Source organism: Oxyura jamaicensis, chromosome 21, assembly GCF_011077185.1.
Source record: "Oxyura jamaicensis isolate SHBP4307 breed ruddy duck chromosome 21, BPBGC_Ojam_1.0, whole genome shotgun sequence".
NCBI lineage: Eukaryota > Metazoa > Chordata > Aves > Anseriformes > Anatidae > Oxyura > Oxyura jamaicensis.
Window position 1 is genome coordinate 3,044,460 of NC_048913.1, and position 23,089 is coordinate 3,067,548.

A 23,089-nucleotide genomic window follows, 5' to 3' on the forward strand; every position below is an offset into this window, starting at 1 on the left:
CCGTGCTGGACCCCTACGTGTTAGACCCATCGGGCTCCCTGCCTTTTGACCTGGAGTGGGGAACTTCCACGCGGGGAGCTTCGAAGGCTCCCCCACGAGCTGTCTGTAGGTTGGGCTCTCTGAACACAGCCTGCCTGCTCTCAGAGGCCACAGACCCTTCCCTCGCTGCCACTCGCCACGCAAAGCACACCGTGCCTGTCTGAGCAGTGCCCTTGGCCTGGCAGATCACCGTCGGACGCCCGCGAGGGTTCGGTCTGCAGGTGGATACCCAGCAGCTCCCTCCTGCCAGCAACCCCGGGCTGCCTGTCCGAAGGGACCGCGTGCTTTCATTCCAGGGGTTCGGCAAAGTGGGAGCAGAAGTGGGTCAAGGTGTGCCACCCTTGGGTGCAGGATTAGTGCCAACATTGGCCGGAGGGGTTTGGCTCCTGCTGTTTCTGTACGGGCGGAGAAGAGTGGTCAGCAAGGACGTGCAAGCGTCTAGTTGAATGCAATCTGCTTTCCAAAGCTGGGCTGACGCATTGCTGCCCGCTGACTGTACGGAGGGGCCGACAGTTCCTCCCACCATTTCTCCACCTGTTCTCCCCTTTCCTTATTCCAGGCCCAAATCCAGATGCGTTGGCTGCAAGCTAGGCAGGGAATGGGTTTCTTCTCACTGTTGCCTGAACCGTTTTGCCACCCTGTGTGTGCAAGCTCATTGCTGGGTCCATTATGTACCAGCTGCAGGCTTGAGAACATCTGCCTTCCTTCCCAAATTCCGGCCTCGTGGCAAGACATATTACTTCCAGCTTGCTTTTGTTCTTCACCTTTTATGTTTTTACAGAGATTTGGAAGTATCTGGCTGGCAGTGCAGAGTGCTGAGGGATCAGGAGGATTAATCGTGGCCTTGGTGTGGACATGGTGCTTTGGTTTGACTTCCTTGGGTCACATTACTTCTCACATGCCTCAGTTTCCTTCTCTTGCTCTTTACCTGCCTTACCTACTTAAGCTCACTGGAGGTATGACGGTCTCTTCTGTGCGGCATTGTATTACCTCAAATGTGGAGGGGTTTCAGTGTGCCTGGAGAACGCAGATGCTGCTGCAAGTAATGCCAACAAGAGTGTCCTCTTCCCTTACGTTGCAGGGGGTGTGTTATCCATGTGTGTTTGGTAAGCATTAACGAGTAGCCAAAATGCGTACAGAAAAACATAGCCCGTGGCTTGCCTCGTCATGCAAAGATATTAATAACCACGCACACAAAGGAAATGATTAAGGAATAGGCAGGGTTCCTAATTGAATGCTTCTTCCCCATTCATGGGAGGAAGGGTGTGAAATCTTCCTGGTGCTTGCCAGCTCCTGTTACAGGCATCAGTCGCCAGCCCCGTTTGTGCAACAGGTTCATCTGCAAAGCGGAGCCCGTTCACGGGGCAGGGCTGGACTTTCTCTGGAGCCCCGCGAGGAGCTAGGAGTGCAGGTCTGCAGGGCTTTCTGCAATTTTTTCCCTCTTTTTATTTCAGAAGTGGAATGGGCTGAGAAATCGATCAAAGAAATTCCCGCGATATGAAATTCCAAAGTCTTTTTATTTTATTTTTTTTTTTCATTTGAAAGCCGTCACTCCAGTTCCAGCTGGGTTCAGGTCATGTTGTGGAACTTTAGAGACAAAAGAGCTGGATTGCAAAGGGGTGGAGGCAGAACAGATCAGTCCATCTCTTCCCTCCAGGATGGACTATTCCCGGTCTCAACACCATCCCGTGAAATGTTTCACTCCGATTAACCAGCACTTTGTAATGCTGAGGGGTTCTTTCAGAAAAGATGTTTTTCTCCAGAAGACTCGCAGGCAGCTCTACGTTTAATGGAAGGCCTCAGGAAGGCGGCGGAGCAGTGCGTTCACTCTTGGCCCTACTGATTGCGTAAGCAACGCAGCCGGCAGGCTTTGATGTGCGATCACTCCCACGCAGCTCTGAGCAGGAGAACCTGCTTCGCAGGGAAAGGAAGCATTTGGTAAGACATCAGCTATATCCTGAGCTGTTCGGACGTTTCTTCAGCCTTTCCTGCTGATTATTGCAATGCTGAATGATCACGCCTTGTACATGAGGACCGACAGAGTTCTTCCTACAATCTCTGTGGTTAGGGAATTAATTAGGGTGCGAACAGCACCGACGGACTCCAGGCTCGTGGTCGTGTCTCTGTCCTCACATCGAGGTCGGGGTGTTGAAAGAATTCGAGGAGGTTAAGTTAAACCAAGTTAAGCAGCATCGGACCAAAGGAGAGGATTCAGATTTGCCGTCGGGTATCGGTGTGACTCTCGGGGTCCTGCAGTGGTCCTTAAACTCCAGGCCAGGCTCTGGTTGTGTTTACACTGGTGGAAGCTTGCTGGGTTTATTGGGCTGGTATAAATGACAGGGTTTGGGCAAGTGGGGATGGAAGTGAATGTCCTAAAAGAAAGCCAGAACATTCACAAAAACAAGTCTCATTCAGTCCTGAGTTTGCTTTGTGGTTTCCTTGTGAATCAGAGAAGAAAAAGGGAGTGGGAGGAGGGGAGCGAAAAGATATTCAGAATCCAGTCCAAAAGCAACCCCACACCCCCCGGCCAATATCTCTCATGTAAGACATTTGTTTCTTCTGGCAATAGGAGGAAACCTTTCCAGACATTGTCCTCCGAGAACCGCTCGGTCTTTGCAGTTAAAAAGGCAGGCACACGTAAATATGTACGCACGGAGAGTGAGCAAGGAGGAACAGCAACTACCCTAGCACAACGGGTAGGTTTCGTTTTTCAGCCCTAAGAGCTCACGCTGTGCCATAGAACAGTTTGATTTCGTGGAGCCCTTCGTGCTCTGCAGGGCATTCATGGCAGAAAGCACCAGGCCCCTTGATTTAGTTCCTGCAGCTGCCCCAGTTTCTCTGGTGATGGAGACCACGATGAGGGTTCGGTTCCTAATGCTTTGGGGCTGATATCCCCAAGTCCCCAAACCGCTGGATAAGCAGTTTTTGTGTCTGTCATGCATCGGTACCAACGTTTCTGGAAAAGCAGCCGTCATCCAGCAGTGGTTTTAAGCTTGTGTGCTCTTACAAGGTGGGCTGAGACCTCTGTGGCCTCTCCATCCAGCACCCTGTCGTGCGCCGAGCAAATCGGTGCCGTGCGAAGGGGCAGGGGCGCAGCCTGCATCAGCGGCCGTGAAAGGGAGCTCATCAGCTAACACAAAGGCACCTCGCAACGGCAGCCTGTCCCTCGCCCCGGGACCTGTGGCACGGCTTGTTTTAAACCGTGCTGCGTGTGCAAACCTCTCAATGGGATTATCTGGGAGGCCCCGCTAATGAGGGGATTATCCGCCGAAAGCGGCCGATGCTCGCCGAGAACGGGACACCGCTCCTGCTGCGGCTGGGGGGGGGGCGATTCGGGGACGGCCACCCTGGCACGAGGGTGGGTTTGGCTGGAGCCCTGTCTGCCACAGGGCTGTGGCGCGTGCCCTTGTGGCATCCAAGCCCCGATTTGAAATATGGGCGCTTTGGGGTGATTTGGGGCTCAGGAGGGGACGTGGCCTCGCCAACCGGCGCCGTGCCGGGCGGCGCAAAGTGAGGCCTGGGTGAGGAGAAGGCCGGCGAGGCTCAGCCTCGGCGCGGGCTGGGGACGTCGCGGGGAGCTGGGGGAGAATAGCTCCTGTGTGCTCCTCTGCCCCGGGCTTGGAGGGAACAAGGGCCAAAGTGTGCGTGGTGCTCGTGCTTGGGGTTCGGGGGATGTTTGTCACTGCCACTGCAGTGAAGGGACACCCGCCGCTGGCGAACTGCGACGTTTGAGTTTCTCTGTGTGGCTCTCTCGCCACAGTCCCTCTTTCTCTCTCTCTTATTAAGCTGCCGAGGGACGAGGAGGCTGCAGGGCCAGGAGCGTGGTCCAGCAGAACGGGGAACGGGGAGCAAGGCCTGAGCTGTCCCTTGTCAACTGACCCTGACCCTGAGAGCAGCCCCAAAGCCCTTCTCTCCTGCTCCCTTGCCCTTCCCCTGGCGATCCAGCCCTTGCTGTGGCTTTGCAGCCCCAGCTTTCAAGGGAGCAGGCTCGGCATCTCCTGCCAGGCTGCGTGCGCGCGCATGTGGCCGTGCCTGTGGGGGGGAGCGTGGCTACAGAGGAGTAACACCAAGTGTGCTCCGCAGCAATAACCGTGATAGACTAAACAAAGCCTTGCACACATCTGCAACCCAGCTATTTCTGGGTCGAGGCAGAAGGCTCGTGCAGCGTGGCAGCATCCACCTAACATCTGTCAGTGGTGGGGTTTTCTTCCCCAAAACAATTTTTCTATGAAATTCTAGCAAATCGTGAGCCGCAAGTCTACGTGCCACCCAGACAGTCACCAGCAAGGTGCAAGGCTGCGTTATTTTGTGTATAATGGATCTGTTTTCTAACCAAAACCTTGTTTCGTCCCTGCTGATATCAGAAGTTTTTCCTCTCTTGTCTTACGAACGTCACACAGATCAGTGACAAGGCACCTAACCTTCGTTTTCAGCCTCTAAGTGATCGTTTGCGCGGGTAAGCATTTAACGTGCGATTCGATGCCTAAATTTAAGAGGTAGGCATTTAACAGTGGGTTCTGCAGTTCATCACCCAGCTCCTACCAGTGCGTGTGCTGCTCGTAGATACGTCCGGCCCTGCGGTAAGGACGGTGGTTGTGGCTGGGGTGATGCCGCCGTGCCTCGTGCTGGCAGACCCAGCCCCTCTGCTTTCCCCTGCTGCCCAAATCCACCCCTCACGCCACGGCACTTGTCCTGTTGTGTTGCTGAGAGCTGGCCGTTGCTAATTCGAGATTTAATTAATTTTTAATTTCGTGTGATTTCATGGGGCTCAAGGAAACCGAGGGCTGGTTCCAGCGAAAGCCCGGTAGCCGTGGGCAAAGAAAAAGGATTTGGGGTTTCTTACTCGAAGATACGCTGTGTGGATGTGTTTTAAAGCACATACGTGGCCATGTCGTAAAGCACAGCGGACGTATTCTTGTTGAGAGGAGTTTAGCAACCTGCAGCTTGACCCACCGTGGCTGGCCCAAGCCTCTCCTCACTTGGTCTCGGCCAGCCTGGGGTGCTCGGCTGGGCCGAGGACACTTGCTTAGTGCCTGGCGTTTGTGGTGGGTCGCTGCTGCGCACGCCTCCCGTGCTCTGCGCCAAACTGCTCTTTAATGCCAGCCTACAAGAAGCCATGAGCGCTCACGTACCCGGCTTAGAGGCACCCCAGCCCTTTCATCTCCCCGTTGGGGACAGCAAGGCACCGCCGGGTTCGAGCAGAGCTGCCTGCAGCGTTTCCTCCCCAGTTCAACTCCTTGCTGGGCACATCTCCGGATCTGGATCGACCTACTGGCCGTACCAGCACAACGGGCTCCACAAAGGCATTTCTTCCCTCCTGCGGACTGCTCCAGCTTACCGAGCATGTGCTCAGCACTCGGCATCCGCGTGAACTCCCATTGAGTTTGGTGGGGGTGAGAGACAGCTCTAAAATCAAGCCTCCACCTGAGGGCTTTGCATATGCATGACCTTTGAATCGGAGCTGGGTCACATTTTGCCTCCAAGCCTCTGTCAGTGGAGGCCGGTGGCTTGCTCGTTGGGCAGCTATTGCCGCTTGGCTCCCTTTTGGGGCAGACCAGAGCTGTGAGCCCTGCTTTTTCAGGAGCTGTGGGCCAAAGCCAAGCACATAAGGCAGGCAGTGGTACCCACAGGCCAGCACGTTAGTGAATCCAGGCGCTGAATCCCACATCTCGATGCTCGCTGTGACTCCCTCAAGCCTGTAAGATGTTCCTGGTATGTGTTCGAGCGGGGTTTTGTACTTAGTCAGCCATAAATGGTACCCAGGAAGTTCCTTGTCTGCCACTTCTGATAAATTCCCCAGACTGCAGAAATTCAGTGCAAGAGGGCGGCAGTGGAGAGAGGGCAGAGCGAAGGCTGGGAGATGCTCACAGGTGGCACCGCTGCTCCTTCCCCCCCTCCTGTGGGTGTGCGGGGTGAGTAACCACAACTCCTGCTCTGAAGGGTAGCTCTGGCCTTTTAAAGCAGAGGAGAAAGGTTTGTTTTAGAGCAAAAACCACAATAAAAGAGGAGTTAATTCCTGCAAAGCTTCTTGTTCTTTCCTTAGTTTGGAGGGAGCAGCTCCCATCTCCGTGACCTTCCCACTCCTCGCTGCATGGAGGTGTCCGCGTGCACGTGGTGCTGCCGCCAGGGTGCCAAGGCTCCGGACATCTGCGTGTGTGCCTCCAAGGACCCCGGGGGCTCATTTTTTTAAGAGCTGCTTTTGTTCCAGCTTCAGCCTGGGCTGACTCTCATGCAATGTGTGGTTGCAGGGAGCACGGTGACACGCACGCACATCCCATTTCCCCTCCCTCCCTGAGAATATTGCCGGTCCAGCTTCGTGAGTCAGCAAGGTTCAGGGCCCGCAGTAACTCTGCCCGAGGCTTCCAGCTGCCTAGGGAGCACGGGAGACCCAGATTATTTCCTGTAGCCCCATAAGGGGCAGGAAGGAGCTCTCTTCTCCTCCGTTGAGAACCAAACCGATGTGCTACGGGAGTTTCTCCTTTACCTGCGCACAGGTCACTGTTGACACCACCTTGCCACCCTGTGCAGCGAACCCCACGTTCACCCTGTGCCTTGCAAGCCACGCTGCCCCTTCCTGGGTGGAAACTGAAGGTCTGTCGGGTGTCTCAGAGCTCGTTCTGCGTGGAGCAACCGATCTGCTTTCACTCAAGCAGCAGACCTCAGGTTGGGGTGGAATAAGAGAATAATCTCTGGTCTAGCCTTGCTAACACTACGAAACAGCGTGGCAGTAGGAAGGGGACAGCTCTGAGACTAAAGGTAGCTATAAATGCTCATGTGAATGCGGCTGACTTAAAAGGCAGAGAGCAAAAGCATCACATGTGCCTGTTTCCAGCGTAATTGCTCAAAATCTAGGTCAGCGTTTGCACTGTAGCAAGCATTTATGCTTGGAAAGGCTATTGACTTGTCATTGCTGGGGGTGTGTTAATAAATCTCCGGCAAATGTTATCGGCGATCTGTTCACAGCATCTTTGATCTGAAGGGCTTTGAGTGCAGCTGTCATTAAGGGAAGTTCCTTGCGCAGCTCTGTGGAAGCAGCTCCATTTTCCAAACAGGGAAAGCAAGGGAGGGAGCGAGATATTTCTGATGAGAGGGCTGAGGCACTGCTGGAGGTAAGGATGCGACCCAGGAGCGCCGGCTCCCCGGCTCCTGCTCCCAGTCCCCAGACAGCTCTCTCCCTGGCCTCCTCACACCAACCCTCGTGTTACGATCTTCGAGGCAAGCGGCTCCAGCTGCAGGAGGACCCCTCTGTGGCGCTGTAAGGGCAGCGGTGGCGCACGTGGCACAGCACCAGGTCAACATTTACTTGGCCTTGGGGCGAGTGCTGCAGCCAGCAGGGCCGGCGGGAGCTCCCTCCCCGCTGCGCACAGAGGCAGGGAGGTCGCAGGGAGGGACGAGGGGATAAAAGCCAAGGGGACCAGGGAACAAGCTGCATTGCCCAAGCATCTGAAGCCCCCCAGGAAGCAAATGAGGCTGCTCAGAAGCTTGACGAGGATGGGTAAGAGCAGGAGCAGCAGGGGCTGATGGAGGAGCATTTCCCTTAATGTCACTTTTTCTGGATGCAAACCACCTCCAGGAGAAACAGAACCCCACCCAAGGATGAGAAGGATGGGATCCGCACTGCCTCCATCCTGCTGCTCAACGCAGTTTTGCCATTGATCCTCAGGAAGAGAAATGAACATTTTCCTTTAGGAGCCGCTGCTCTGAAATAGCAGTTAAGCATTACTGAAGTCATTGATCTTCCTTTCACCCAGCAGAGTTTTGTCAAGAGTTTGTCCTGATCTTGCAGAAGGAAAGAAAAATCGTCTCTGAGGGCCGAGGGACTGGACGTCAGCTGCGTTGGTTCCTCTCTGGAAGAGGGACCGGTGAGGCAGCTGGGGACAGCGCTGTCCATGTGCTGAGACTGAGTCGTGCGCATCAGCTCCTTTCCACCACCTGAAACCCAGGCAGCAGCCAGAGGGTAACACACTGGGTCCGACTGAAATGCACGCAGAGCTTTCAGTTACCCAGGCTGCTCCTCCTGGGCTCCCCCTCATCAGAGAAGAGGATGACTGCAGGTGTGGAAGAGCAAGAGCCGAGGATTGGCACGCGCAGGGTTGGTGGAAGTGGCTGGTTTGATGAGAAATTGGTATGCAACAGAGCTGGAATGCCGGGCGGCTGCTGATTTTGAAATGCAGAGCACAACAGGGCTGTGCCTGGCCCACGTGTGCCCAGCTGGGGCCGAGGGCTGGTTCGGAGAGCTAACAGAGAAGAAGCAAGGAGAAGCAGATGGCAGTGGCGCTCGCTAGCCCGGCCATCAGCCACTGAGCCTCTAAAGCCTCAGGTGCAGCTTAATCCCAAATTATCGCCCCTTGGCTCCAGGCACCCCACTGCTGTGTGCATAACTGGGGGAGGGCACAGTCCTTTGTGCGCTGGGTGTAGCGGTAACCACACTGTCCTGTAGACAAATCCGTTTCCTCCGTGCTCCTCCTGGCCCTTTTGGCTTCGCTCCCATCCAACCCCGTCCCACGTCTGGGCTGACTTCCCACGGGAGTGCAGTTTGAGACTGGGCCCGGCTGTGCTCGTTTGCCTTGTGGGGTTCAGCAAGATGAGCCCCTTTCTGTGCCTCGATGTTCCCAGCTAAGCCATAAGGTACAGGTGAGGCATATGAGGCTCTCCGTTTATATCTGCAGAGAGCTCTTGGTTCAGGACGGGCTGGCATTGATCTCTGCGGCCCCTGCAGAGATCCCTCAGGGAGGTGCTCCAGCAGCATCGTGCTCGTCGATCCCTCACCTAGAGGAAGCCCCTCACCTAGAAGCAGCCCCTCACCTAGAAGCAGCCCCTCACCTAGAAGCAGCCCCTCACCTAGACTCTCCTCCCTCTCCACCCCCCTCTCCAGCAGAGGTGGGACTCCGCACTGCCATTTAATGCCACCGCCCCCTCTCAGTGCTCAGGTCCTTGCCTCTCCCCCATTTCCTGCATGCTCTGCTCAGCTCCCCAAGAAACCTTCGGCTCCCCTGAGCTGTCTTGCACCCAGCCCCATGCCATTTCCAGGAGCGAATGCACAAAGCCGTGCAAATGGAGCTTGCATTTAGCGCTGGAAGCTGTGCAGTTGCAGGGTTCCTATGGATACAGTCACCGTGGAGCTGTTGCCATGGTGCTGTCTGCTCCCACTGAGGGAGGGATGCAAAGTATTCTTTTTTTGAAGAAAGGCGGAAGAGCAGTGGGTACCAGAGGGCACAAAAGCTTTCCGAGAGGTATTTAAAGAGGCTAATAATAACTTGGTGTTAGAGCTCGGCCAGCTCTGCTGTCTGTCTTTGTCAGATTCTTCTTTTTTCTTTTTCTGCATCTTAAGGAACAACAAAAGGAAGCCAGGCCGACGCACTCGCTGCAGGGTCACCCACAGCAGCATTTCACCATGCAACGAATGCAGCACTTCCCTTCTTGCAGAAAAATGAATAAATCCAAAGAGTGCCCATTGCAAGAAGTGCGTGGCTTTTACCTCATCTCAGTTTAACCCTCCAGAAATAAGGCTGGCCAGCAGACAAGGACGTGGAGGTGGGACTCAAAATCCCACCTTCTCCCGCAGGCCTCCGTTCCGTGGAGGCACACGCTCAGCTTGTTTGAAACTCTAGAAGAGAATCATTGCTCCTCTGGAGGGAAGCTTGGCAGCTGCAGGCGACCCTGCCAGGCTGCTGATGGTCCTGGAAGAAGGAGTCGAAGGAGAAAGGCTTGTGGCTGTGCCAGCCGTCCTCGTCTAGGTAGGGGCAGAGCTAATCCCATCAAGGCAAACACCGCTTTCCCTGCATTTCAGGGAGAACCCAGGCAGATGTAATAAACACTAATAGCTGCTCTGCACACCTACAGCTCCTGGCTCTGAGCATTTTGCCACCGTGATGCAATTAATCCTCCAAACGCTCCCGTGAGGGAGGGAAGGATTCGTTTCTCAGCCTCTGAATAGCGATATCGGGGCGCAGAGCCAGTGATAAGGGGCCTCCATCGATGCTGGGGCCATCGGGAAGAGCATCGAGGAGTTCCCCTTGCCTGTCCTGAGCTCTGGAGAGCCCGTGTTGAGCATCACGGTGTGACGCACAGCGTAGGGCCCGCAGCAGCCTGACTTCGAGCTGCATTAGCTATTTTCCCCGTCTCGAGACTCCTTTTTGTTGTGCACACACACGCAGGCAGCTGTTCCTGGGGCGAGGTGTAGCAGGGAGAGGGATCGTGCGGATGGCTCACAGGTCGGCCGGCGTTAGCGTTGGTACACAAATTCAGCTTTCTATAGACAACGTACCTCGGGGACGGAGGAGCCCTTAGCTTAACAACCTGCAATCTGGTCACTGCACGCGCTGTGCTTGCCTGAACCTCGGTGCTGAAAAAAAAATCGTGTCCTTATTTTCTCCTGCCTCAGTTTCCCTGCCAGCAACGCAAGGCGAGCCAAACGCCCTTCCCAAGGGAAGAGAAAGCTTGTAATTAAGTCAGCCTCGTGAGAAGCCCTGACAGCTGCAAGGAGAAGCAGTTGCAGTTAGAGCAGCTAATAATTCGGAATTACATTTTGTGTTCCTTCGGATCTCTTCTTCACGTCGTTGCCAGAGGTAACGGAGCCCTTTTAAGTCATTTTATTGCTTTTAATGCCGGGTTTGGTGCTGGATTGCTGGTGTGCTTGCCTTCAGTGAGCACACGTGTGGTTGTGTCAAAGCTGACAAAAGCCAGGAGAACCGTGGCCGAGGAAACCGTGACCGCCGTTCCACCACGAAGAAGTGTCAGAAACACAGACAGGCTTCTCAGGGAAACACGAGTAGGTCACTTCATGCCTGCACCGGTTAGCAATGTGAGTTTATTTGATCCCGAGCTTTGTTAATCCACTGCGTGCCCGCTTGGTGCTGCAGCCAGCGCCTCACCCGAGGATCCCCTGAGCTTCCCAAACACGAAGGAATCACCGCGTGCTCGCAACGTGTATCCATTGAGCAATGGGGAAGCCAAGGGCTGGCTTAGGTGGCAGCTCATGGTAATCATAAGAGTCATGAGGGCTGCTGATTGCTCCCGTCATCACAAACCATGCCCTCTATAAGCCTGTTTGGAAGCAGAGTCAGAAGCAAATGGTGCGTAACGATAACCTAACTCCTTTGGGCCTGTGGTTCACCTACTGCAGCCAGTGTCCCTCTCTCCAGTTGTCGCCTTTTGTCCCTCATCCCCTGCCAGCCCTGTTCTAACTGCATCCGAGCACAGCTTAAAAATATCAGCTCGCTTCTTGGATGTGGGCAATAATTCTCCTGGTCCTTGCTTGGGCCGTCTGCTGAGCAGTGGCAGGACCACAGGAGGGGCAAGGCAGATGGCTTCTTGCCACGGACCCTGCTCTCTCGCCATATAGCTTTATTATTACTATTACGATTATTTTGCATCCCTTTCCCCAGAGGATGTACAAGTGCTGCTGGGGAGATTTTTGTCGCATACAAATCACGCTTCCGAACGGCTTCTCTAAAGCACAAAGAAAAATTCCCGGTGGAAACCCCTCGGGGCGGTGGGGAATCGCTGCTTTCTCCGAGCAAGGAAACTCGAGCCTCGTCCCCGCTGCTGGGAGGGCTGCGCTTTGCGCTCACCGGCTAGCAGAGGAGGTCGCGGGTTGTTTTCTCTTCCCGCATGACGGAAATAGCCCAGGGCCTGGAAAAGCATCAGCAGGAAGAGCGCGGCATCAGGAAGCGCGAAGGGCACGCGGCCAAGGGATGACTGCAGAGCTTTGAGCTGCCCAGTAGTGGGGACGTTGCTTTTTTGGGGGGTGGCCGAAGGGATTCAGCTCCCTCTGTTACGCTCACTCCCTTTCCTAGCCGCACGCCTCCAGCTGGGTGATGGAGTGCGCCCAAATCTGAGCATCCCCGAGCTCAACACTGCAGCTGCTGCCGACCTTGGGCTCCTCTGCTCGTGTGGGAAGCCAGGCGTGCTGTGGACGTGGAAGCACGGAGTTTCTCGCCGTGCCTCTTCATCTCCCTCCCACTGGGGTGGAGCGGTGGAGCTCGGCGGCGAAGGAGGGTGCTGAGGTGGCATTACTCGTCCCCGTGGAGTTAGTCCAGGTTCTCGGCTTGCTTGTGCAACTGAAGAGCCTTTTATCTGTGACACACTGGTGGAATTGGGTGAATTGACGTCGGAAAGCAGTTGTGCTGAAAGCTGCTGTTTCTCCAGGAAGGCTCTGGCACCGTGTCTGCGAGCAGGGTAAGGGCGCTTGGAACCCCTGAAGCCCATGGGCGGACTTAGGCACATTGCGACCTCGAAGGATGGGAAATCAGGTGGGCAAGGATCTGACAGTACATCTTTGCCCAAGCTTTGTCCCTCCATGGAGCACCGTGCCAGGCCTGTCAGGAAAGCTCTGTTACCACTGCTTTAGCTCATCTCCAGCCTGCTTGCGGCGTGCTGGAATAGCACAGATCCCAACGGAGGTGTCTGGCGTGAATGCACGTGGCCCTGGGCAGGGACTGTGGTGAGTTTGTGTCCAGTGAGCCACGCCTGTGACTTGTGAAGGTTTTGCTCCCTTGTTTCTCACAAAGAAAAGTCCCCGGGCAAGGAGACGAGGTGTACCAGAGGAGACACTGCAGGGTAGGAACTGGGCTCCTGGCTGAGGACTGAGATCTTTTGTCTCGGATGTAACAGCTTATCTAACGTGAATGCACGGCTGCACCACGCCTAACCACAGCTCTGCCTCACAGTTCGTCTCTCCAAGGTCTTCGTTCCCACCACGTAACTGGAAGGACAGCTAGCTGTTTGCCCTTGCCTCCTGTGATGCCTCTGGAACTCCGTCATAGTCCTGGAGCTGAACAGACCCTGAGATTACTGTCCTTGAAATCCACCACCCGGGACCCTTTATATCAAGGCTGTCCAAACACAAAGCTCGAGTTTCGTGCTCTCCTAGCCACAGCCAACTGTGTTCATACCTCAGTGGATTCCAGACCCAAAATGCCTTCCTCCTCCACACAGAGGCCAAATATATCAACTCCTTTTCTTAGGGCTCGATAAAAATGGGGAGTAAATTATAGATGCTCTCTCCACCTTCTGGCAGGAAACATGCTGCTAGGCTGCCTCGCTATATTAGCTTCTAGCTGATGTCTGCAGATTGAACAATGGCTGCTGTTGCTTTCCTGGAAAGAAAAGCAACCCCAGAAAACCCGTCTCTCCCTCTCTGTCTTCCTCTCTTTTTTTTTTTTTGCTGGTTGTTATGTCCAGCTAGAAGAAGCGAGAAGAAACCGAGTGGAAAAATTGAATCTGGCAGTAAGAGGGTGATGCATGAAGGCACACGACTTCCAAACCCAGAGAATAAAAATAGCTGAAAGGGGGGGAAAAAAAGCCTGAGAGAAGCTCTTTAATTATTCCATTTCTCTCTAAAGCTTTGCCCCTGGCACCGCCAAGCTGCCAGGCCTATAGGGCAACCATATGTGTTGCAATAAAGCTCGAGCACCGCATTGTTGGGGAGAAAGGAGCTTTTTTTCTGGCTGTCTTTTGAAAGAGCTGGTAGCAGATCGATTGTGGCCAAAGCCCTGGGCACGAGGAGGGCACGAGGGAGGCTGTGCTCCCGTAACGAGCCACCAGGGTTTCATTTTCGGTCCAGCTGATGCGAGGGGGGGCGTTCAGCTCCCTGCCTGGGGCCTGGAGGCTGCTCCCGGGGAGCTGCTCAGGGAAGAGCTTGGGAGAAGGAAAAGCAGAGGGTTTTTTTCGCTTACTTTTCCGGGGCTGTTGTCGCTGTGGCACGGAGGACTGAAATTTTCTTGGTGGCTTGAAGTTTTCTGCCACTGCTACAGAAAGGCAAAATGATTTGTCTCTTCCGTAGCACAGTGACCTGCAGCCTGGTGAGTCTGTGTGACGCTCGCAGGACACCCGGTCTGCTCGAAGCCACCCGTTCCCTCCTGTGCCCTTGACATCCTCCTGTCTTTGCCCAGCACTCGCAAGCTGACACTTCTAAGCCTACGAGGAACACTGGGGATAAAGCCCTGAGGTCCCGTGGGCGTTGTTGGTGCGAGGACGGCCATCCTGACATCTGAGCTTTCTCTCAGGAGGGAGCAGATACTTGGTTAAACATTTTGCTCTGGGATTAGCGAGCGGTCGTCCTGTGAACCTCCCTGCTGGCCGCGATGCAAATCAAAGGAATTCTGCAGCAGGACTGAAAACGAAAGGATTGCCTAAACACCAATAATCAATCAACTGTAATTTGCAAGCTAATGAGGAGACCTCTGCTGCACACACATACTGAAATACCCTTTTCTGAACCATTAAAGGGGCTTTTCAGTAAGATCCGTTTCTTAATTATATTTTGGGGCTGCCCAGTGGCTCGTACCAAACTGGGAAATAGAAGAGAGGGATGCCACATCAGGTGAGCTGCAGCCCAGGAGGGGAACAGGACATGACGTTTCTGTGGAGCTGAAATGTGCTCAGCTGGCATCGAGCTGTTGTCTGACCCTTCTGGTAGTTCGCAAAGTCCCTTTCGGGACTGGTTGGGCCAGAGCTTGGGCAGACAGCCGGGGCAGCGCTGCGGGCTGGAGGTGGGTCTGCATTTGTGACTTTCCATGCTGTGCTCACCGCGTTAGCTCCTTTCCTGAGCGGCCCCGGTGGAACGGAGAGGCGTTTGGAGGCAGCAAAGGCTGGCGTTATGGTGTCATCCCGAGATAGAGCTTGTGCTTAAAAAAGAATGAAGTGCAGGAAACGAAACAGATGCACTTGGTGTTTCTGCTGCCATCACAGCAAATTACACCTGTAAAGCCCCAGCAAGCAGCTCCCTCCCTTGGCACAAGCTCACCCGAGAGCCCCGCAGCTGCCAAGGGCCGTTCTCAACCTGCCGTTTCTTGCTGTCCCACCTGCCCTGCGCTTTTTTCTTGCCACCCTCCTCGGAGGTACAGCGGAAGGCCAGGGCTCAGCTCCTGGCCAGCCCCGCTGTGTCACTGCAGCTTCCGAGACCCGTGGCTGGGGAAGGTGTCAGAAACGCTCCGCGAAGTGCTCGGCAGGTAGCAGGCTCCATGAGTACGTCTCACTGCGCGGCAGGAAGCCGAGCAGCCGACTGTAGGCAGCAGCTGGACTTCTTGCATCCGGTATGTTTGAATGAAAGCAGATTCCAAGCTGTCTGCTGCAATATGCAGCGGTGATGAATAACCTCGTGTGCTTCCGCTGGGTTTGATGCTTGGCTTGGGCTGAGACGCGGCGAGCATCACTCGACGAGATGAAGCAGGGGATGCGGGGAGCAGAGCCACGTCCTTTCCTCGCGCAGCTTTGGCAGGGCTTCAGTGAAGTGCATCGCGGGTAATTTAGGAGCAGCACACCTCCCCAATTTCTGCTTCAGCCTCCCTTGTGAGAAGAAGGGAGGCTCTGCTCCCGTGTGTTACCACTCGCGTGCCACGTGAGGCACGCAGGGAGCGCAGTGCCCATGACATCAGCCAGCCTCTGCCGTCACTAATCCGCGTGTGACGCAAGACGTCCCAGTCAGCCGCTCACCAGCCACACGAAGCTCTGGAGGGTGCTCACGGGCAGAAGAGCTGCTCCCTCACCCGCTGCTTGTCTGAAAATGCCCAAGATCTCGTGGGTGCTAGGGAAGGAGCTGACAACACCCGGCCTTCTGCCCCACTCCTGCGCCAGGACGGGCTCGCTCCTCGGTCCCACCCGGATTACACGGGACTGTAGGAAACGTCGGCTGCCTCGTAGCCGACAGATGGGGACTGCACTCACCTGTGGAAGGTATTAGAAATGTTTCCTGTTGAGGAGCGCTTGGGACGGATGTTACTGAGTGTGCTGTGTGGGTCTGGTTAGGTGTAAGCTTGGTGAGGGACGTGCAGGTGCCATGCTGCTGGCCTGAACCCTCCCTCAGCTTGGCAGCAGTTTCCACTTAGGCTTTTTTTCCCCCAGCTTTGTGACCTCTGGGGCTTTCTTCTGAAATTTATTCTCCTGTCTCTTGGAAGCACATCCCTTAGTGAGGACAGTCACTGCCTGCATCACTCCCCTGCTGACTGCAGACACCACCAGGCGCGGGGTTCCCGTATACTCCAGTGGCTCCCCGGGACTTTTGCTGTTCCCTTTGGTGTGTGAGCGTCCCTTCCTTTCGCTGCGCTAGCCGTGTCGATCCACGTGGCTCTAAACCACCTCCCTCCCTTCCTCTTCTTTCACCTGGCAAACGCTCAGGGCTGGATTTTTTCAAAGCCTGAGCGTAAGATTTCAGGAACCAGCATTTAAAATTACGAGCCCACAAGCTTAAGAAGCTGCTTGCGGTGGAATTTGGCTCGTATATCCTTGGTGCACGAGGGCGGTGTGAGGCTCACCGCATTGCCAGGTGTGTGGTTAAAGCAAGAGCTGTCCTGGGCGCAGCTCAGCAGCGAGCAGCTCTGCGAGGGAGCGCGCTGGGGTTCGCAGTGCTGGATCCCACCTCAGAGCAACTCGTTTCACACCGCACGGCTCAGGCTGGGAATGCTTTTGGGAAATGCCTGATGTCATGCGCGCGTTTCACTCGGGGAGGGAGTCCCGGTGACCTTTGCAGCTGGATTCCTCCAGCCTCTTTCTGTCGCATCTGTCCAGTGACGCGGAAGGAAAAGCGAGCGGATAATCGCGGGGCAGGTTTGTCTGCGTGTGACCAGAGAGCCCCGTGCGGGAGAGGGACTTGGGGTGTTCAAAGACAGCAGGACCCAGATGGGTTTCTGCTCCAGTGGTGGCTCCTGAGGCCCAAAGGACAAAACTCGCCGTGTGGCTGCACTTCAGGCACAATCGTAGCCCAGAAAATTGGTTTCGGTGGCAGGGAGGCAAGCAGGCTGGGGCTGCCATGAATGGATGGCAAATTACCGCCAATTAACAGTGCCTGCGGAATCAGAACAAGGCCACTGCGTGCGATCGCTGTGTGTGACTATTGCAGCACACCCGCATGCCGCCGTGACGCTGGCAGAAGATAACATCATCTCCATCCCTGTTGTCAGCCCCGAGGAATTCATTCTCCATCAGGTGGGGTCCTTCTTCCTAGAAGTAAGTCCCCAGCTTATGGAGCATCAGGAAAAAACAAAGTGGGACGTGTGAACCCCTCCTCCCGTCACCCACCAACACACTTAGCTCAGCCCCTCAGATCTTTACCTTGCTGGGACGTCTTGGCCTCTCTCCCAGTCGTTACAAGCAACCAATTAATGATTTCTTTTTGCTGCTCTCGTTGCAGGGCGACCATCGATGAAGTGGAAACAGATGTGGTGGAGATAGAAGCAAAGCTTGACAAGGTGAGATGGAGCACGTTGGTTTAAGAGGGGCTGATGGCTTCCTGCTTGGGAATACGGCCCCACCAGCCTCCTCTGAAAAGGGAACCCAGCACAGGCTGCCAGGAAACTGATGTAAAACACACTGAGCTTGTGCACAGGACCATGTCTCCCTCTACTGACTGGCACCTGTCAGGGCTCCTTCGTGATAGCCAAAGCTGTCGGGACAGGAGGTCCAGACTTGGGCTCCTGTTGTTGCCTGATGGCATTCCCTGCTATTAACAGAGAAAATAAATGGCCTTCTCTTGAAGAGGGTCTGTTACTATAGAACCCAACCCTTCATTTCATTACAATATCGTTGTAATCCTGGCCTCTGAAATCCCATCCTGGGTTCCTGGCCTCGTCACCCTCCTTGACAGCGTGCTACCCTCCTGTCCCTGCCTCCTTTTCTAGCCCATCGTGGCCCAGTGCTGGGTTGCTGCTGTGTAACTGCACATCTGTAATTATGGCCTGCAGATAACAAAAGGGCAGCGCGCTGAAATGCTAATTACAGATCCGCTGAAGGTGGGGTGTGCTCGGTGTTCGTCCTCTGGCTGCTGGGATTGGCGTTCATGGCGAGGGACACAGCGAGGGTGGATCCTGCAGATGTTGCAGGAGCTGGGCAAAAGGGCGTCCCTTGCTTCTAAGGCCTTGAGGACGAGGGGACAGCAGGACAGGGAGTGCTGAGGTGGCGTGGATCCCAGTCGGAGGCTTTATGGTGGCTTCTCCACCCCCGCTCGTCCTGACGCCCGAGGCATCAGCCAAGTTGTTTCTCAATGAGAACAGAGAAATGAAGAGGAGGAGCCAGAGGAGCTGTTGGCTTTTTCTCTGTGAGATTTCCCAAAGCCAGCAAGGGAGAAAAATCCTGTGTCTGATAGAAAAACGGGCTTAGCTGAAGTCACAAGCCCTAGGCAAACCCGTGTCCTATAAAACCTATTTACTACTCCAGCTGCTAGAAATAGGCACAAGCCAACTAGTCTCACTGGTGGAAGCTGCAAAGGGATTTAGGCTGTCCGTTTTCCTCTGTGACAAGCCTGAGGCTGTGAAGTCGAAGCGTGGGGAAGCACAACGTGTCTGATTGAAGCACTCTTAAGATTTCTTACTGAACTTTCTGAACTTCCTGTGCCTTTTTTTGAGATTTCATTACTTTGCAGCCACAGGCAGAAAGAGAGATTTCCAGTAACGTTCGGACACGGCTGCTTTCTTCCCTCAGCTAGAGTGACTTCAGGTTTTCCTACCATGTCACCGACACGTTCCCTACCAATGCTGTCCAAGCTCTCTGATGTTCCAGTAGTTTTTCGAGAGCTAGGAAATGCGATTGCAAAGTGTGCTTGTGCTGAGTGGCCTTCAGCTACCAGTAACGCAGCCTTGGCCACAAGTGGTTGCACAGAGGTATGCTAGAAACCGCCACGTTGCAGAATAAGCTGGATTTCCTTTCCAGAGGATCTGTCCAAACCCCTAGTGTCCATCTGGGCTCCAGATGTGACAGGAGCTGCCTCTGTTCGCTCTCCTCCTCTGGGCTTGGATGGGATAGTGCGAGTCTGCTGGCTGCCAGTGCTCTTCTGTCAAACCGCGTGGACAGCGGAGCCTGCGAGTGTGGAAGAGCGAGGTCTGCACACACTGCGTGTACACAGCCGTACCCTGTGTGGCTTTGTGTGCATTTATATATTCGGTTAAATCCTTACAGAGCTGCAGGGAGAGGCAAACGGGCTCGTTCTGCAATGCACGTGGGCAAAATGTGACTCAGCACAGACCCCAGAGCCTGGTGGCTGCGTAAAAACAGCACGGAGCCCACATCAGTTCGTCCGCTGCCAGCAAAGCAAACTTGAGCGCTCCTCACTGCCGGCCTGGGGTGAGGCTGGCTGGCAGGGGGAGACTTCTAAAGCCATTGATCCCTAGTAGGATTAACAGCCCTAAAAGCTCCTGGATTTTGAGAATGGGAAACTTCAGTTCCAAGTGTTGGTCACTGTCGGTAGCTGAAGTTTTCCACTTAGATAAAAAGCCTAGAACTGTGGTGATTCTAAAAAAAATGCTCTGTGGTCATCCTTTACCATTGCAAGTCTCCTGGGCCTTTGGTTTATAGATTTCTCTCGTTTCATTTAACCTTTTACAAGGAGCTTTGGGTGAACGGAGATATGCCAAAGACCAGGATGCTGCAGCCTTTCCAGCCCTTTCCAGGCCTGCGGAGGCAGTTTGGTGGCCAGGATGTCTGGGAATGTTCCCAGCAGCTGCTAAATTATCACAAGTTAATTAGGGCTCCCTGGAGATGTATGCCCGTGCTGCAGCAAACCTCTTCCAAAATGAGGAAGCTGCCCCGTTTTGTTCCAGGGAGCTTCACTGGGGTCGTAACACGGGTGGTGGTGGGAGCTGGAGCACGTGGCTTGCTCACTGCTGTTAACACAACGTTCCTGGAAACACGGCCCCTTCCAGGGCTGTCTGACAGCACGACATGCCCTGAGAAGCGAGATGTGCATCCCCATTTCTGCCCCGTGCTGTCGGGATTACTCGTGTAGCCACAGCAGTGACGTGAGCAGCATCCTGTCCTGAAGGTCTTGCTGGTGCAGATGAAGCCCAGCCTGGCTGCAGTTCACTTCCACGTGTCATCTGCCTCTCTGCTCTCTCCTCGTGCAGCTGGTGAAGCTATGCAGTGGGATGATTGAGGCGGGCAAGGCCTACATCACCACAAACAAGCACTTTGTCAGCGGAGTCCGGGACTTGTCGCAGCAGTGCAAGAAGGATGAAATGATTTCGGTAAGGCGTCCTGCAGGACGGAGGGTGGGCCACAGCGAGGGCCGGGGAGTATTGAGCTTCATGGTGCTGTGCCTGGACTGTATGTCCAAGACCTTTTTACTATTTAAATAGCCATTTAGCGTGAGGTTTTGTATTTGGAGGAAAGTAGAGACCCTCTGATAATGCGCTGTTGAGGATCAGAGTGACATTCATCATTTGCAAGGAGAGCTGAACTTTTAAGGAGCCACAGTGCTGACAAAGTAATTGCAAGCTGGGTCAGAAAGCATTGGTGATTTAGGAAGCACAGGTAACCAGCCTGCGGAAGAAACAACTGGCATGGTGGTTCGAGCACTAACCTGGAAAGGACGGAGAGCCTGTGGCTTCCATGCCAGATGTTTATTGAAACACCTCGCCAAGTGACAGAGCGGCTCTTCAGGGGCTTCATGCGAGTCCCTCACAGCCCACTGGGACCCTGGGGATGCAGGGCAGCTGCTTCTATTCACTGCCAGTTCTCTTTACCTTTCTTTTGCAGGAGTGCCTCGACAAATTCGGTGACAGTCTGCAGGAAATGATCAACTACCACATGGTAAGTCACCGCTTCCTCTTACCTCTTTGTGTGCTGATGGCAACCTCTCACTCCAGGCCCTGATTAGCTGTCTCCTGTGGTTGGCTCACTTGGCGCTGCACCAAGGTGGGATCCGTGCAGGCAGTGTCTGTCAGGTTCCTGTCCCTGCACGCTGGGTAGCCACGAGAGCTGCAAAGGGCCGGGAGATGTTGTTGTCTCTTGCAGCAGTGTTGAAAGGGATGAGCTGTGAGCCTGTTAGAGCTCACGGGTGATCAGTGCCGGTGCATCCTGTGCTCTAGGAAACTGGATTTCCAAGAGCTTGCAGAGCAGGTGCCGCTTTATGAGAGGGCACGTGCAGTTTTGCACGGGTGCCTTTTGGTTCATTTCAGGTCAGGGATGTGCAACGAGTAGATTGAGGGGTGAGGCTGGAGACCCCTTCATCGAAGGAAAGTGAGAGCTCACCAAGTCCTGCAGTGCAGATGACTTATTATTTATGGAGTTTGCAATGAGGCAGGGTCCTGAGGAGCTCTGGTAATTCAGGACTTCAGCTGTGAAAGACTTGCACACACAGCCTGCTTGCTGCAGGTGTGGAACACGCTCTGGAGCCTGGCATTCAGAGCTGTGCCACTTGGACACCGGCAAGGCTGTGAATGGGTTGGAACTGAAGGGCTGCTTTGTTAGCTGATGCTGAGAGCAAACTTGGGGAGCTGTGTGCAGCTCTGTGCTTAAGGACAGCACAGGACATCTCAATGCCAGAGTAAAATGAAAGGAAGGAAACGTCCAGACAATGGCTGAGTTAGAATCTGCCCCCCCAAACATCCAGCCCTGGCATCTGTAAGCCTCGTGGAAGAGGAAGGTTCTTCATCCGTGGTGGCTCCATGCCAGAACCATGGTGTTTAAGGCTGTAACTCGGTCAGAATTTAAAGCACAAGTGCTTTAAAGCGAAGGAAGCTTCAGGGTGCCAGCACTGGACTGACCCACTTTCACACCACGATAGCCCTGTCGCAGTGCATTAGGCACGGTGCTCGCGTTTGGGATGCCGGCTAACCGCGTGCAGCCGGAGGAGAAGCTGCAGCAAGTCCACGTAATTATTTCCTGAAGTGGATGGGAGGACTGTCTCCTAGTGAAAAATGACAGGGAAAAAGAGGTGCTGCACACACAGCTCCCTTAGGACTGTCAGAGTTGGGAACAAACAGCTGGACAGCACTGCTGGTGGGGAGGAGGGATTGAATAAACCAGTGAGCATCAGCAAAAAGGGGTGATTATGTCCAAGCAGAAAAAGTCAAACCCCGCTTCTCTGGTGCTGCTAAATTTCCCTCTGAAGAGGCAAGGCCTTTCCACCACAGAGGACGTGAGCCCCCCAGCATTTGCCCCCCCATTCCCAGGATCATTTTGCAGCTTCAGGGCCGTGGGGTGGCTGAGGGGTGTGCGCAGTCCAGCCTGGGCTGCAGGCTCCGCTGCGCCAGCTGCGCAGCTTCCCCTTGATCCCTGCTCGCTGCCAAAGGTGGCACTTTGGGAATTGCTCTTGCCTCAGCCAACTAAGAAGCAGAAGGACTCTTCCCAGGGCTGCCAAATGCCCAGCTGATGCGGTGTAAACCCTCCCATGCACCCCACCCAGGTCCTCAGGGGTGAGCTCCCCGCTGCGAGTGAGTCAGGGGCTGTAAAAGGCGATATTTCCCTGCCACCAGCTGCGGGGATAAGAGAAAACGTGCTTCAATCCTCCCTCCCCCCGGCCTTTGGAGAGAATCCTCCTCCCCTGGCTGTGCATCAGTGTCAGTCCCTCTCCAGGAAATGGCTTTGGAGTGACTGCTGCATCTTCCGCCCTCTCGGACGACGGCTGCTCAATTAGCAGAGTTATTTTTAGTGCCTTCTGCTGTCTCCTTTGTGTGTGTGTGTGTGTGTATCTTGGCTCATCCGTGTCTGAGGAGCTCAGCTATGAAGCAGTTGTCAGTGCTTAATCTAGGCACGTGGCCAGGGCAGTATGTACAACTGGAACAAGTTAAAAAGAAGGGAAAATGTCCCAAAAAATCGGTTGAAAAAAAGGCTTGTTCTATAATTTTATTGCTAGAGCACTGGGCCAGGAGATATCCTGCTTCTAGTTCAGCAAAATCCAAGCATAAAAACCCTCCCGAGTGCAGCAGATGAATGCACTGAGCTCCGGAGCATTTCCACCTTTCTTTTAATGCATGAAGAGGAAAAACATCAAAGCAGCCTTTGGAGACAAACGACAAAAGAGTGAGTTGAGTTCAGAGCATCTGGAGTCAGTGTCCTGCGCCTTTTTGTGCTCTTAGCCACGTCGAGGCACGTACAGGAATTAGAAAGCTCAGCTGGGCTGTTGTACCCTTGGGGCTCAGTCTCCATACGTGCAAAAAGCATTTCAGGTGCTTGCCTGCCCCTGAGGAGCTGCTGGGAGGACACACAGAGGCTCTGCTAACGCGTGCCAAGGAAATAGCAGGATTGCCCAAGGTGAAGCAACACCCCAGGGAGTGGATTTTTTGCCCAAAAAAATAGAAAGGGGTGAAGGCAAGGAAAGCAGGCAGACGGAGGGTGA

At 54.5% G+C, this 23,089-nt stretch overlaps 1 protein-coding gene across 5 annotated transcripts in view; it reads left to right on the forward strand.

Annotated features, from left to right (window-relative positions):
* ACAP3 (ArfGAP with coiled-coil, ankyrin repeat and PH domains 3) overlaps nucleotides 1–23,089 on the forward strand; it is a 73,618-nt gene that overhangs the window by 18,845 nt on the left and 31,684 nt on the right. For all 5 annotated transcript variants that reach the window (XM_035344621.1, XM_035344622.1, XM_035344623.1 and 2 more), the window contains exons 2-4: nucleotides 17,171–17,228; nucleotides 19,875–19,994; nucleotides 20,506–20,559. In XM_035344621.1, coding sequence (XP_035200512.1) covers nucleotides 17,171–17,228; nucleotides 19,875–19,994; nucleotides 20,506–20,559 — 232 coding nt within the window. The remainder of the gene's footprint in view (nucleotides 1–17,170; nucleotides 17,229–19,874; nucleotides 19,995–20,505; nucleotides 20,560–23,089) is intronic.